General features: G+C 51.7%; 1 protein-coding gene across 1 annotated transcript in view; it reads right to left on the reverse strand.

Annotated features, from left to right (window-relative positions):
* Positions 1–15,831, reverse strand: part of CEP104 (centrosomal protein 104) — a 41,536-nt gene that overhangs the window by 7,288 nt on the left and 18,417 nt on the right. The window contains exons 7-16 of the mRNA XM_070474186.1: positions 13,458–13,626; positions 12,894–13,049; positions 11,736–11,963; positions 10,420–10,617; positions 9,585–9,752; positions 8,783–8,956; positions 5,308–5,484; positions 3,504–3,710; positions 2,958–3,065; positions 27–63 (exon numbers count right to left, since the gene is read on the reverse strand). Of these exons, the coding sequence (XP_070330287.1) occupies positions 27–63; positions 2,958–3,065; positions 3,504–3,710; positions 5,308–5,484; positions 8,783–8,956; positions 9,585–9,752; positions 10,420–10,617; positions 11,736–11,963; positions 12,894–13,049; positions 13,458–13,626 (1,622 nt within the window). The remainder of the gene's footprint in view (positions 1–26; positions 64–2,957; positions 3,066–3,503; positions 3,711–5,307; positions 5,485–8,782; positions 8,957–9,584; positions 9,753–10,419; positions 10,618–11,735; positions 11,964–12,893; positions 13,050–13,457; positions 13,627–15,831) is intronic.

The raw sequence follows: 15,831 nt of genomic DNA on the forward strand, positions 1-15,831 counted from the left end.
GTTTTCACGACATGCATTCTACGTACCCTGGTTCTTGGCCTTCGTAGCTTCACTCTCTTTTTCCTAAAACACAAACACAGAAGGCTCAGGTCATGTGGCTGCAGTGCCTATGAGAGTCTATCCAGGATTCAGTGTGATCCTCAAAGTGTGACCTCAGGGTCTGAGGCAGAATTTCCATCCGCAAACAACACACTTGTCTGAAAGTGTCACCCACACTTGACCTTACACCGTCTCCTTTGTCCTGCTCCTCCATGGCCCCTCCCTCGGGGCTCCTGCCCTGTCTCCATGGAAACCAGTCTTTGTCAAGGCCACATAACTCTCCTCTGGGTCACCTGCTCACCACTGGTGTCCCCCGTGGGACATTCCATGGGCTCCCGGCAGCACGTGGCTCCCCACCCCGCTCCTCTAGGCTCTTCTTACTTGGGCTCCCAGGGTGCCCCCTGCTCCTCTGGGACTCACTCCACCCCCCGTCTGTCTGTTCAGATCCTGAAGGTGCCCTTGTCCAGTTCCAGGCTGGACGCCCACCTCTGTGCTCATGACCTGGATGTCTGTCCTGTCAGCCAGCCTCTCTGCTGCTCAGAACGTACTCGGGTCTCTGATGTCACGTGAACATGACTTAACCAGACCAAACTCCTGCTCCCACCCCCCTGCCCTGTGCTACGCCCATGCCCGTGCCCTTGCAGCCTCTGGCGTGGAGCCCTGCAGTCAGGAAACCTGGACCCGTCACGCCTCCTTCTGCTCCCCATGTGGCCTGGCCCTAGCCTATCAGCCAGCCTGCAGGCTCTGCTTTCACACACCCGGATGCCTGCCCTTGTCACCACCTCAAGTACATGGGCCAGAGGGACCCATCATACCCTAGTAAGGGATTCACTTCCGCTCAAAAGCCCTGGTGGCTTCTGCATCAGCCTCCAGGAGCTCCTCCAGCCTCAGGCTTTCCTCTCGCACTGGCCAGTCTGCTAGACCTGAGCTGCTAGACCCGCCAGCCTGGGCTGCTCACTGCCCTGGCCCAGGGGAAGGGTGTCTCACGAGGGCTTGCAGTTTCACAGGAGAACAGAGACGAGCCAGTCCCCTATCCATAGCCTTAAGTGCACTGTATAGACACTGTCTATTGTGATAGTAGAAAATCACAGTTTACATGACAGTAAGGAACTTCTTTCAAACTTCATTTCTCAACACAAAAACCACACAAAAATACTATTTTAGGGCTAGGGACAGACTTAATAGATTGATATTGAACTTGCAAATGGGGTTCACATGATTTATACACATATCTAGAGAATGTAAACTTATATAGATGGGTTCTAGGTAATGATGGGTTAGTACCTTTTGCAGGAAAACAAATTATGCCAAAAGTGAAATTTTAGTTATAAATTTTACCTTAATCTATGCTTTGAACAGATTAGAAAACTGATTAGTAATTTACATGTTTTCCCTAAAACTCATGAGCAATCAGGTGATTTAAAAATATTCTGCCATTCTCAAAAGTTTTGGAGATGGCTGGTGGTGGTGGTGGTGGTGGTTATACAATGAGGTGAATGTGCTTAAAGGCACAAAACTATAACCTTAAAAATGGTTAAAATGGTAAATTATATATATATTTTACAATAATAAAGACTAAAAAAAAAAATTGTCATTCTCCTGTGAGACGCCATTAGCAGTCATCTCAGGACAAGGACAGAGGCCCGTGCGGTGTGGTCCTGGGGCACCTCTGGAGCCCAGGAAGGGTGGGTGCATTGCAAGTGCTCAGCAAACACTGAAGCACACAGAGGAGCCAGTGAGGGTGCTCCGGGGGAGGTGGGGGATGGGCACCCTCGTGCCGTGACCACAGACACTGCGGGGACACAGCCTGTGACCTCAGCAAGCCCCCACAGGCACTGTGACAGGGGCCACGGTGCCTGGACCCCGCGCTGTTATAAGATGGAAGGGGCGGAGCTCGGCCACCTCCAGCTCCTGACCTAGTGTGAGCACTTAGCTCTCTGCGCATTTTCGGCATCTGTATCAATATTGTGCTGGGAAGAAGCAGCAGCAGCCTGGCCTGCTCCAGGAGGCCTCAGGGGCCGCTGACTGTCCAGGAAGGTCCCTCGTGGGCACGGGCCTCCTCCCTGTTCTGGCCAGGCAGCTGTGTTCCTGTTCTTCTCATGGATTCTGACGCACCAGCATCACTGTCACCCTCTGTCACAGGCACTTCAACACGTATTCTGCCATGCTTCCTTTCCTTTTCACCATTCTTAGTCACTTATTACTCTTTTTTCACAAAGCGGTGGTCAGAGCACTTCCCAGGAGACCCGCTGTGGACACAGCTGGGGACTCCTTGGCTGTGTAGCCAGCTTAGATGCCCATGCCCTTGCCCTCTTACTGTCACCTAAGGACGTAACCACGAAAGCCAGAGTGAAGACACACGTGTATATGTGCTGCCAAAGCGAGCACATGACAACACGTGTGTAAATCACAGAGGCAGGCCCTTCGGAAGGGACATGCTTCCACAGGACCAAATGCTGTCTGATCCCCTGTGCATCGGGACTAGGGCTTCCTGATGGAAGTGTCTGCCTGAAACCTTCTGTTTCCCGCACAAAGAAGGCAGACCTTTGAGTCAAGCTTATTTTCCTCCTTAGCCTCTGAAGGAGGCGAGGACCTGTGGGTGGGGGATCTGTCCTCGCCCGTCCACCCCCCGCCCCCCAACAAGTTCCTGCAGGCCCAAGTGTCCTGTCTGCTCTAAACACAGCCAGGCCAGCAGTGTGTTTCATCCCCAACAGGAATGAAGAGCAAGCAGATGATTCAGCAGGGGATTCCTTTTATCTCCCCCTGAACTCACTGAAGAAACAACAAAGAATAAAGATGTCTGTTTACAGAATCCCACGAAAAGTAGACCAAGCTCGCTGTTCATTTATGTAAGGAAATAACCGCTCACAGGATTTTGACCAAAAGCACAAGGGTGAGAGACAGAGACTCCTGCCAACCTGGACTTCAGCCTGCATCTCCTTTAGGGCTGCCAACTGCCCTTGCAAAGCTTTGATTTCTTCTTTCTTTCGTTTTTCTGCTTCTTCGGCAGCAGCTCTTTTCTGTGCCTGGTATGGAAAGATTTTCCATTAGAAATGATTTTTAGGGTTGCCTTCGAAACTGAGTGATAAGCTATAGCATATATATTATGTCTCTCATACATTACAATCCTCACTAAGACATTTGAAATATATAACTAGGATTAAGAGAAAGATCCACCAGGTTCATCTAATAAATGTTTACTGTTTTTTTAAATTGAATATAAAATGCTTTACTTTATATTGAGCCTAGTTGGTGAAAAAGTGGTGCTAAATGTCTACTATGGATAAACCTGAGGATGTCCTCACATGAGGCCACTATCACCCCTGTTCACAGACACAGTGGAGGAACCAGGACCAGTGTCCCCCGTGACCATGCAGCTTCTTGAAACATGCATCAGTTTACTCTGGCACCAGATCACTTCTTAAACATGGGGTCAAATCATAACTCTGGGAAAGTGAGCTCACCCTCATCTCGGCATCTGTGGGTCGGCCATCTATTTTGGCAAACCCCTCAAAGATCGTTTTGTAGAGGATGTTCCTGCGGGTGGCGCTGTCGTCGGGCGGGAGGTACTCTAGGACTAGGGCCCGGTGCTGCGCGTACAGGTCCAGGATCATCCCCACGGCCGCCTCACGCACCTCTCGCACCCTGTGCTCCAGGGCCTGCACTGAAAACTGAGAAGAGGGCCGGGACGCGCTTGTGTGGCTCAGTTGTAAAACAGCCACGTTTAGTTCTTCTGGTGTAGAAGAAACATAGTGTTAAGTCGCTCAGTCATGTCCAACTCTTTGTGACCCTGTGGACTGTGGCCCACTAGGTTCCTCTGTGCATGGGATTCTCCAGGCAAGAACAGTGGTGTGAGTAGCCATTTCCTTCTCCACCAGATCCTCCCAACCCAGGGATGGGACCCAGGTCTCCCACACTGCAGACAGATTCTTTACCATCTGAGCCACCAAGAAAGCCCAAACACAGGGGCAATAAAAACACTTGAAAAACAAAGAAGACGTTGCCCACAGAACTCCAGCGGCTAAGACGCAGGGCTTCCCTCGCTTATTTTATACTGGAACTTGTGTACACAATTATTGTTTTGCTCTCTCCTACTTCAGACAATAAATGGCAGTTTTAAAGCTATAACCTCCCATAAACTGAGTATTACAAGGCGTGTCTGTTTCAGCTCTTTCCAAGAAACAGAACACTAGGACCCCTGCACAGACCCCTTGGAAGTCTCCCCAGCTCCCTACCCCTTCCACCTGCCCCCTCCCCCTCAGAGGCATCAGTCCCTGGAGCTGGAGGACACGCAAAGCCCAGACATTCTCATTAGCTGCACAGCCTACGTGCCGTGTGTGTGTGTGTGTGTGTGTGTGTGTGTGTGTGTGTGTGGTGGTACACACAGGCTTTTGTTTGATATCATAAATGGGCTTCCCAGGTGGCTCAGTAAAGAATCTGTCTGCCAACACAGGAGACACAAGAGATGCGGGTTTGATCTCTGGGTTGGGAAGATCCTTTGGAGGAGAAAATGGTAACTCGCTCCTGTATTCTTACATGGAGAGTCCCCATGGACAGAGGAGCCTGGTGGGCTACAGTCCACAGGGTCGCAAAGAGTGGGACATGACTGAGTACATACATACATAAATAGTTCACTATGCTTAACATTCTGACACTTATTACTTATTCAATGTTCCTTTTTCAGGATCTGTGTGTGACCTTGAAGTAGATGAAGGATCCGATCCATCCATCCTAACTGCTTTAGGGTCACACGAACCTATCACAACACACCAACGTTCCCACACATAATGGCCTTTCAGACACTGGTCTCTCTTCCTTACTTCCTGTCCCCACCAGCATAGCCAGGTTTTACCCTGGACCTTGCCATCCTCAATCCCTGTAAGAACCTTGAGATGTTCTGACTGCAAGGAACCCACCACCCCCTACCTGGGATGGTGACCTCCCACCCACCCAGCCCATTCATCTGTGCTTCCTCCCATCTGTCACCTCCCACGAGGTCCTCCCGCCCTGGGGGGGTCCATCACTGAGTCACCCCGCCATTCCTGCCCACTCTTAAATCTGGGGTCCCCCTCCTGTTCTGTGTTCACCAGGCGAAGCAGAAGGTGCAGCAGGCTCCAGTGCCCACATGTGTCAGAGGAAGCAGGGACATTCTGAAATCATGCCTCCCCACCCCACTCCCCACTGACTTGCAGCTAGCACTCCCCAGACACCCACGCACTCCAGCCACCAGCTCGGGCCTGGCTGTGGCGGCCACCCCAGGGTGCTCACCCGCATCACACTATCCACGGTGAAGCCCGCACCCTCCGTGCCCAGGTCCCGCAGCAGTCGCGCCAGCAATGCCATCTGGCTCATGGCCAGGTGAGTTGAGGAGTTGGCTTTCAGTGGCTGGACCAAGTAAGATGGGATGACCTGGAGAGACTTCACTTCCTTAAACAAGGCTATCTCCTAGAGAGACCAACAGCATCTGCTAAGTTTTACCATAAAATGCGAGGTGTAACTTATTGCCAGCCGTAAAGTAAACACTGAGGGGAAAAATGGGAAATAAAAAATGACAGTGACAAACGACAGTAAAGTCATTTGTCCGTAAGCTCCTATTTCTATTTAAGATATGATAACAATTAAGAACAAAAGCCTGAATCATCAGAAATAAGAACCATGATCACTTGGAGATGAATTAGAGCTTTACAAAAAGCGTGATTAAAACCTTAGTTTTCTTCTCAGGATCTCACAACCTCAAGAAAAAGATTTTCTAATTTCTAAAATTCTAAAAGAAATTAGTTTTGCTGTAAGAACCTCCATTTCAGTATTTTTAAACTATAGCCAAGCTTGTAACAGGCATATACTCAGATGAACTGATCCCTGATGGGTTGAGATGAAAGAGGGTAAGTGCCTCCACACACTCTGTTGTCTCCACACAAGTCTTTCTACAATTAAGATATTCGGCCCTCAGCAATGGCCCACACCCTGAAGCTTGTGCTTCTCTCTGAATCCTAACAAATGCACCTCCCACTTATCGCTTTGTCTCTCACTGAATTTTTGCAATAAGACCTCAGAGCCTGAGCTGGGCATCCTGGGTTTTGATCAGGCTCGAGTCCCAGGAGAAAGAGCTGAAGGAAAAGAGGAAAAACCAGTGGGAAAAACGTGCCAAGGAATCCCCTTCATAGCCTGCCGGAAAATCTGCTACATTCCTGACCTGTGCTCACAGTTTTCATTGGCCTGATTTTTGGCACAAAGAGTAAGGACAGAAGAATCCCCACCGGCTTGGGTAATCGCTTTAATGTCCGTCACTCCAAATCTTTGTTGTGACGAGAGGAAGAACTGAGGAGCATACACTCGCCTGACATCTATGGTGCCGTGACTCAGATTTAACCTGGCTGAAACAACCTCCACGCGGAAGAGGCCAAGCGCAGCAGGAGCCCAACCCAGCGAAGCTCCCGAGGTACAAGTGGAACGCAAAGAAGACCCAGCACAGGGGAAGGCCCATCGTGCTGGAAACCGGGACAGCGAAAAACAAACTCAGCAGAAAGCTCACGCGGCTCAGCCTCAGATTCCAGAAGACCTGCGGTTAAGCTTATCTCAGTAATCTATCTTTGGATGAAGATCAGATGCCTCATGACCTGCAACCAGGACTGGAAAAAGACATAATTTAAGAGATTGTCTCCAACCTGGATGGAAAGACTTTGTATCAGGTACTCTTAATTAGCTCATGCACAATGAAACTGAAGGGAAATTAACTCTTTAGATTAATTCCCACTTCCAAAGGCCCCTAGTAGATTGGCCTACAGAGAAGACAGCTGACCTGATCTCACCTTAAAATGATGCTCAAACAGGAGAAACTACACTACACCAGGATGAGAAGACAGCGACATCAGAGGCAGACAGCTTGTCCAAGATGCTAGACCTGATTCGTATGATCATTTATAATGTTTTCTTGACTTCTCAGACCTTTGCATATAAATCAAATGCTTTTCTATCATAGCCCTGATTCTATGTTAGTTTTAAAAATCAATCCAATTGTTGGGTTTGTGGCCAATTACCTGTATCTAGTTCTGGGTTACCTTGGTAAATTTCTCTACTACAAGACTCTTAACTGGTTGGCCCTGAGGAAATTTACTTAAAAATATATATATATAGTCATATTCAGGTCACTGTGATACTACCAGATGGGATCCCCTCACTGGGCCAATTAATAAGGCCTACTCTGACTCTGGCTATAAATTTGAGCCTTTTTCTATTCCTCAAGCTCAATCAGAGCAACAGGAAAAGTTTTAGCAAAAGAAAAAGAAATCTCTCACAATTATGAGATAGATTTATATAGATAACACCAGGCTATGGTAATTTAGGTTTAAAGTCTCCTCTGTGTTAAAAACAGTTAAATCATACTAAAGATAATCAGTCTAGTAACACTAGAAAACTGGGCTGTGTGCCTTATAGATGGTGGTGCCAATGTATAATTTCCCTGAAAGATAAAGATTCGTACAGAGTAGACTAAGTCAGACGACCTGAGATATACTGGGCTACATCTAATAGAAGCTCTTAAGTCTTACTTGTGACTTTACTAATACTGCTGGCTATGTTCTTTGTATTTCACCTGTTTTACAAAATTGCTGTTTCTTACACTGCCAAAAAAAAAAAAAAAAAACATATTCATCACTTAACTAGCCAAATGCAGAAAAAGAAAAAATGATAAAATATTAAAGGAGAAGACTAAAGAAATGATAAAATGTTGACGAAACATGAGCTGTAACAGACAGAAGTCTGTTTTTAGCAGGTATGTGGCCACAGACCCAAATACCTTCTCATTCTGGCAGCACTGTTAGCTCTGGCTCTGGGCCCACGAGTGGCTGGACACCAATGGGAAGGAGGAGGAGGGAGGGGAGCCCCCGAGAGCAGCAGGAACGTTGCCCTTCCTGGGACACACAGATGCCGCGCACGTGGGGACGCACATGGCAGCCTGGCGTAGGCCGTCGGAGGCTGGTGCAGGGTGGGAACGCCTGCGCGCAGAGGACGCTCACCACTGCCGCCCCAGAGGCGAACGTGGCTTTAAAATGATTAGGGGCACGTTCACTGCGTCCTTTGAACGAGTTCCCCCAAATAACACCACTCACTCATTTTCCCTGAATGTTTAAGTTCGTTAAATAAAACAAGATCGGTGGTTCTTCCTGGTGGAGAAACTATGGAAGCTTTGGCTTCCTTCCCTAGAAAACCGGCCTGCTCATGGCACTGGGTTCACGTTTGGAGGAGCTCACGGATGCCTGCACCTTACCCTGAGGTCCCCTGGCCCAGAGGGATTTCTGACAAGAGAGCAAAGCACAGTCCTCTGCTGCCTGGCTCAGCGTGGGCCCCAGACTCCCAGTGGCTCACGTCCACCTCGGCTCCCCCAGCGCCCAGGCCAGAGGTGTGCTGGTGGAAATAGAACACTTCATCAAGACTGTGACACGTTTATTATTTTTTTAACTCCACTTTTCTATTCTGGTCTGGCTCTCCATATATTTTTATTTATTAAAAAAAATTAAAAGCCTACGTTATAAGAGAAACAAAGAAAAACTGTATACTGTAGCCATGTTTAAGGCAACATTTTGCTGGGTCAGAGGAGAAGGAAGTTATGATGGTGAATCACACGGCATAACCTATGATTGGCTTGAGCAGACGGGACCTTGTAAGGTATTATACTAAGAAAGTCAAGTATTTCCGGTTATGTGTTTATTATTGACGACTTCACACATCCCGGGGAAACCTGTACCTGAATGAAATTAGAAGCCATAACACGGAGGCGAGCAGAAGAGTCTCCAGTTCTCGTGAGCAAGACAGGAATCGTCCTTTCCACACAGTGAGCCGTCTCAAGCCTGCCCAGTTTGTGTTTAGGAATATACTGTGTAATTATCATTTTCAACAGTTTCAAAGATGCCTGAAAGACCTAAGAAAAAAGTGATAAACACGGATGAGTCACTCTTAACTCAATTCCACTGAAAGGAAATATGAAATTTACTCTCGGTAATCAACAGGAACATTATGCTGAAAACTACACACTGTCTGAAGGACAGAAAACGGCCAACTGCCAACTGCTGTGAACACAGTTCCCTGCACACAGAGGGCACGGGCTCAACTCTGTGTGTTACGAGGTCTCCGACACCTCCCCGTGAGACCGAGGGTATGACGTTTCTGCTGAAGTGCATAAGGTCTTGTGTGAATGCAGACAATGGTGTAACTGGGGATGTTCATTCTTATGGCCCTTTCAGAGTTAGGAAAATTCACCGGTAACTCCAAGCTCCTCAGGTGTCAGGAAGATCAAACATGTGAACGTAGCGTGAACAGGATGGTGGCCAGGCCTCTGTGCACACAAGGCCAGAGGGCACAGCCCATGGGAACAGAGCCTAGGCTCCTCGGCGACTGGGTTTCTTACCCAAGGTCTTCATCCTAAGTGACCTCGTGGTTGGTGATGACAGTGAGGGGACCAGGCTGCTTCCCGGGCTACCCTGACCTCCAGGGGATGGCCCGGAAGCTCTCGGCAGACATGGGGGTCCCCACGGGGTGGCGGAACTCACTGGGGTCACGATGTCGCGGATGGCTCTCCTGACAAGGAAGACAGCAGCCCTCAGCGTGCTCTTCAGGTCCTCTTTTGGGGTCCCCAGGGGTGTGTCTGTCAGCTGCTTATGCAGGGTGAGGAGTGCATCCTCCCGGTGCGACCATGTCCTGGAGTAGGCTCCGGCCACCTGGGAGGGCAGGGGCAGCCTTCAGGTGGGTGGTCGGTCCTGTCCCCACCCCAGCACCCCAACTTTGGTCTGTTTCAACAAGACACAGCTTTTCTAAACACAGGACCTCCACCCTCTGGGTACACGGGTTTAGAGAAAGACTGCTCCTAGTGTGGAAAATTTTAAGTCTGTGTCCATTAAAACATGGACAGTATTAAAAGCTCCAGCAGGAGAACTTTTCGAGGCCAATGATGCGCTGGTATTTTCTGTGCCCTGCTGTCCTTGACCCCGGAGCCAGCAGGGCTCTGGGCAGGAGCTGGGGCCGGGCCCCAGGCCTGTGAGCACCACAAGGAAAGGCCCTGGCTGGGATGTCCGTGGTGGTCCAGTGGTTAAGAGTCCACCTCCCAGTGCAGAGGATGCAGGTTCAATCCCTGGCTGGGGAGCCAGGATCCTCCACAGTGTGGTGTGTGAGCAAATAATTAAAACAGAAAAATATATAGAAACAAAGGCCAGGCTCAAAGGGATGCCATCAGGAGATCTGAAATCCTAGCTGATGCTCGTGCTGTCCCACGTGATGACTGATCATTAGGACTTTCCCACTGGACGGTGAGGACACGGGTGGGACCGGCAGAAGACCAGGGGCCCTGCGGAGCCACCCGCCCCACCCGCTGTCGGCCTCCTTCCTTACCAGGGCCTCTCCCAGCACATCCACAGCAGAGCTGGCTTCCCTCAAGGCTTTCTCTGTCAGGGGCTCTGGCTCGCCTGTGGTGTCCGCCCTGCAAACCTCGTCGCCGAGCGCGTCCCTCCTCTCTGCCTCGGAGACCGCCACCCCGAGCTGCTTGCGGGTCACGGGGAGAGGCCGTTCATCATACGGCAGGGACTCAGGCTGTGGGAGGACAGGGCAGCTGCAGGGCCCGGCGTGGGGTCCCTCCTCGCATGCTGATCCCCATCTACACCCACAGGCTGATTGCTTGGGATGTGTCCGGTCTGAACGACGGTATTTTGCTGAAGTATCAGTTTCATCAGGTTAGAATAATTTATGAATAGGGTGTAACTGAAAAAAATCAGACAGGAGTTTCTATTCCCTTCTAAGTTTGTTACAGACTTAATCAACAAGCTATCTAGATTCTGCTGCAATTACTGCTTACCACTAGAGATTTCAACTGCCAGCAGACCACTAGAGTAAAAGTTATTATATTCTTCTTCTGGAAAGACCTCTGGTATTTTCTCAGTTTGTTAGTTTACTTTAATTATCAAGCCTCCTCTGAATGCATCCATTGTCCAGCAGCCCTGCACTAACACAGGTGGCGGAAGCCGTGGGTCCTTCTGTCACTTCTGTCCAGAGCCTGCAAACCTACAGCCCTCAGCAGGCCTCCTGGGGCCTGTCCTCGGTGACCCACGTGAGCAATGAGGTTGGCAGGTGATGAGGCTGGTCTAACCAGGTAAACCTGGGGCCTGGGGACGGGCTCAGAGTGGGACAGGTGCCACCCACCCTCCCCCACCTCCCCGATGGCATAATATACAGACCGGAAGCTGAGGCCCCCGGGACAGGTCCAGGCCACTGAGAGGGCATCCGGAACCAAGAAAATGGACCCGCAAGACAGGAATCAAACCAACCCTGAAACCCATGTGGACTCTCAAGACTCCCAGTTATAAATGCCAGTAACCCACTGGAAACAGGCTTTCTGCCACCTGCCACACAGGCAGCTCGAACAGGGAAGGCCTCGTACACGACTTGTTCTGAGGCTCTGCTGAGGTCCCGTCAGGGTGGGAACCTCACTCATTCCCAGAAACACCCTCTCCCACACATCAGCACGTCTTTGCAAAGAGAGTAGCAGAGGCTCAGAGGAGGCAGAGTCTCAGTCACTGGTGGTATTCCTGGATGCAGGGCGGGAAAGGGGCCCCCCCGCCACTTTTGTTCCTCAATACACTTGTTCCCTAGGAAAGCTCCCACAGGACACAGGGCCTCCATGCCTGCCCATGGCGGGAACCTGAGTTACCTACGTGGGTCTTGGGAGGGGGGTCAGTAGCGGGAGGTGGCCGGTCCACTGTGAGACGCTGAGGAGACACGTCCAGGCGGTGTGATGAAGGCTTCTCCTGAAGGAAAGGGTCCGCACGCTGGTTTTCTGTCACCCTCTCCTCCGGCTGTGGCAGGGAATGCATGGGTAGCTGGTGGTGGGGGCTGCTGGGATAGGCCAGGGGCTGCAGGGGCAGGTCAAGAGGCCTTCTCATCTGGGGGAAAATAGGCCATTCAGCTCCCAGGGTCCCTGCCTCACAGACCCCGCCTTGTTCCCCAGGGGAGCACTGGCTTGGGAAGACACAAGGTGGAAGCTGCACTAACAAGGCCCACGTCATGGCCCCCGACTGCCTGAAGTTACCATGTGGACCACTCAAGTGACACAGCATCAGAACAGGGTGGCTGCCCACACAGTGGGCGCTGCAGCACGGAGGCTGCAGGCGGGCGGGGGCGCCTGGGCTGGACCAACATGGCCGGTGCCGGTCCCTATGTGTCTGCAGAGCAGGCTACTTCATGTCACTCTAACGTGTGTAGTGGACTCAGCTGTGGTCAAGTGCTGGGCTGGTGGAAAGTGCTTTGGGCAGATGACCACATCTCAGGTTCCTTGTTCTCACAGCCGTGGAAACAACGGGGAAACTGAGGCCAAGGGAGGCTGAGGAATGAGTCTGAGACCACAGAGCAGGGCGGGTGGAGTGGGGCCAGGGGCCAGCAGGGACAGCCAGAACCTGCACTCTCTGTACTGTCCTCTGGGCGCCGGGCCTGTCTCCTGGCCTGGAACACGGGTCTGGACGCAGGACCCTCCCCTACTGGCCCGAGCTGTCGGGGGCCCCTCTTCTTGTGCTCCCCAGGACCACATGGGTGGGGCTGCCACCAGGAGACACAGCCAGCTGCGGGGAGGCTTCTCTGCTGACCTGCCCATGTGCACCGCTGCAGCCCTCCTGCAGGAGCCTGTCAAGGCTGAGCCTGACGCCCACCCCGTGGATCCCGAGCAGCCCTCCCAGCCCCTGACTCCACGTGGACCCCGAGCAGCCCTCCCAGCCCCTGACTCCACGTGGACCCCGAGCAGCCCTCCCAGCCCCTGACTCCACGTGGACCCCGAGCAGCCCTCCCAGCCCGACTCCGGGCCCAGCTGCAGGCCCGCCTACCAGCTCAGCGCCCACCAGCTGGTGCAGCTGCAGCTGCTCGTACACGCGGCTGCGGAAGCGCTCCATCTGCTGCTTCTTCTCCTTGGCCAGGTCGTAGTCCTCCTTCTCCACGGCACGGCGCTTCTCCACCTCGTACCTGCCCAGGCGCTCCCCCACCTGGAGCACATAGCATCGGCGTTCGTTTCACAGACTTGCGCCCAGTGCAGAGATCGTTTCAAAGTTAGCGCCTCAAGGATGGTGTGGGTGACCACCCTCACGTCCGGGAGACGGGGGAAGGACACAGGGAATGGAGGGAACTGGTCATGGTCGTCTGCAATGCTCGGGGCACCTGCAAACTCACAGCCGTTTAAGCATCTCAGCTTCCTGCTGCCTCAGATGGCACGTGGTCCTGAGGAGGGCTCTGCAGGACTATGTGCTCGTGGTCTCTCTCATCTGCTTACACCCCTGAATCCACACTAACCCCGTGGCCTTCTGAGGCCTGGCCCCTTCTCTGGGCAGGCGCCAGGGTAATCAGACACAAAGCCTATCGTGGGTGACAGAGGAGCTGTTCCCCAGAGGCAGTACCTTCTGCAAGTCAGCGATGGCTTGTTTCAGCTTCTTGGCGTAGTCGTAGCGCTCCTTCTGCACGGCCTCGCGCTTCTGTTCATCTAACCGGCGGATGATCTGTGCCACTTCTGGGTCCTGGTACATGTCAAAGGCTAAGTCATCTAGTGGAGAGATATAATCAGACTTCCTACAGGAAAGAACAGAGTATTTTAGAGCCAGTTTTAATCTACGTGATATTGTGGGGGAGGTGCTCCCCTCACACTCAGGGCGAAAGATGGGACAACCCCCGCCCCTATGGCATTTCCTGAGGACAAACCTCATTCACTCACTTACTCTCTCATCTATCACCAGCTCATTGTCTCATTCACTCACTCATTCACATTCACTCATGCACTTACTCACTCACTCACTCGTCCATCCATCACCTGCTCATAGAGTCTCATTCACTCACTTACTCATTTACTCAACTCTTTCCCCACACATTCACTCTCTCACTCATGCACTCATTAATATTCACTCATTTCATTCACTCATTCACATTCACTCTCATTCATTCATTCACTCACTCATTCAACAGGTATCTCAAATACAGACTGTGCCCAGCTCTGCTCTGGGTGCTGGGACAGGACAGTGCACGAGAATCAGCTCATGAATCATTTGGAGCCTTGGGAAACCAACATCAGAGCCGGCCATTACTAGGCCCTGGCCCTGCAGAGGCTGATTCGGGGGGACCCAGGCTGAGTCCAGGCTTCCATTTCATGCCACAGTAACAGTGACAAGCATTAACGATGCTACCACTGGGCTTGTACTTCAAAGTGTCTAACTGTACAACACCATCCGGTTCTGCAGATCAGAAAGATCCTTCCTGGAATAAATGACCTAAATGTGATCTGAATGACCTGTTTCTCATGAACTCTTAGCTCCATTCCTTCCTCCTAGTTCTATGACAGGACAGCAGCTCCTGGGCCTGATGTCCAGAACCATGACACAGATCTAACTCCTCAGAGAAGAGTTAGGGACATGGTTCAGAACCTCCCCATCTTCGGCATCAGATGCAGAAAGACACTGCCTGTTAACTCTGACTTGGGGGTCCTTGTACACTGGGAAACTTATTAAAGATGTTATCTGTCATAAGTTTAGTTGATTAATGATAAATTCAAGCAGGACAGGGGACCATGTCCTACATCATCCTACTTCCGCATGCCTTGACTCAGGTAGCGGTGGGCACAGCAGCAGGCATGGTGGCCATGGCACCTTTGTTAACCTCAGTGAGGACTGACCAGCAGCATGTCTCCATGTCCCCAAGGTCATGGTGACTATTTTTACCTGAATACACACCATATTCTCAAATCTAACTTGCTCTGCCCTGAAGTTCCAGAGATGAAACCAACACTTCATTCCACTATAGAACCCTACAAAGGACGAGATGATGTTGGAACACCCAGTGTCAGCAGAGCCTACCACCCACCATGCCCCAGCGGTGCCTGTGGACTCAGCCTCAGGTGCAGCCCATGACCTGTCAAGACCTCACTTCACCTTCAGGAAAACCCTGGGTGGGGTGTAGCAGGACAGGAAGCCGCAGTCTGATGTCCCCCATGGCTAACTTGAAGAAGAACTGATTTAAACAGAAGCCACCATTCCCCAGAGGGCTTTTATCAGAGATACTAAGCCATCAGTGAGCTTGGTCATCTCTGTTCACAAGGGCAGAGCTGCAGGTGGTGCCACCGCGACGCTGAAGGGAGCGGAGACGGTACCTGCTGTCAGGGCCCACTGCCCCCAGGTGCTCCTCGTGCCCACCTGACAAGGGGAGGCGTCCAGCAGACTGGGAACCGAGGCGTGGCCTGTGTGGGTGGGATAGGTCACTCTGCAATGTGCCTTCTTACACACTGAGCTGCAAGCGTGGCCTCCACTCCAAGGTACCACATGCACCACCACCTGAGGCGACCCCTGGCCCGCCTCTCACTTGGGCTGCGGGGCCCAGGAGGCCTAGGCCTGTAGGGGCTGGGTTCACTGTCTGCTGGGCGCATGACTGGTATCGCCATGGCTCTGAGCGACAGGGCAGAGAATCGTTCCCACATTTGGTGCAAAAAGAAGAGCTGGCTGCTCTGACCATGTGCACCAGAGCATGGAACCACTCACACCAAGGTCAAAGGCAGATACCATCTACTAACATCTAGGCACCTTATCTTTTCTTAGCATCTTATCCTTTCACTCTGGGGGAGCTGCTGTCAGAGATGGGGTCCTGGGTGTCATCTTCAATTCCTCTCTCTTTAGGCCGGGTGGTGTCAGGCAGGGTGCTGAGGACTCGGTCCCAGAGATGTGCAGGGACACAGGGAGGAAAGAGCTGTACCCTCAGCTCTGCCCTCCTGACCTGCTAAAGAGGCAGCGGGAT

This window comes from Odocoileus virginianus, chromosome 11 (genome assembly GCF_023699985.2).
Source record: "Odocoileus virginianus isolate 20LAN1187 ecotype Illinois chromosome 11, Ovbor_1.2, whole genome shotgun sequence".
Lineage (NCBI taxonomy): Eukaryota > Metazoa > Chordata > Mammalia > Artiodactyla > Cervidae > Odocoileus > Odocoileus virginianus.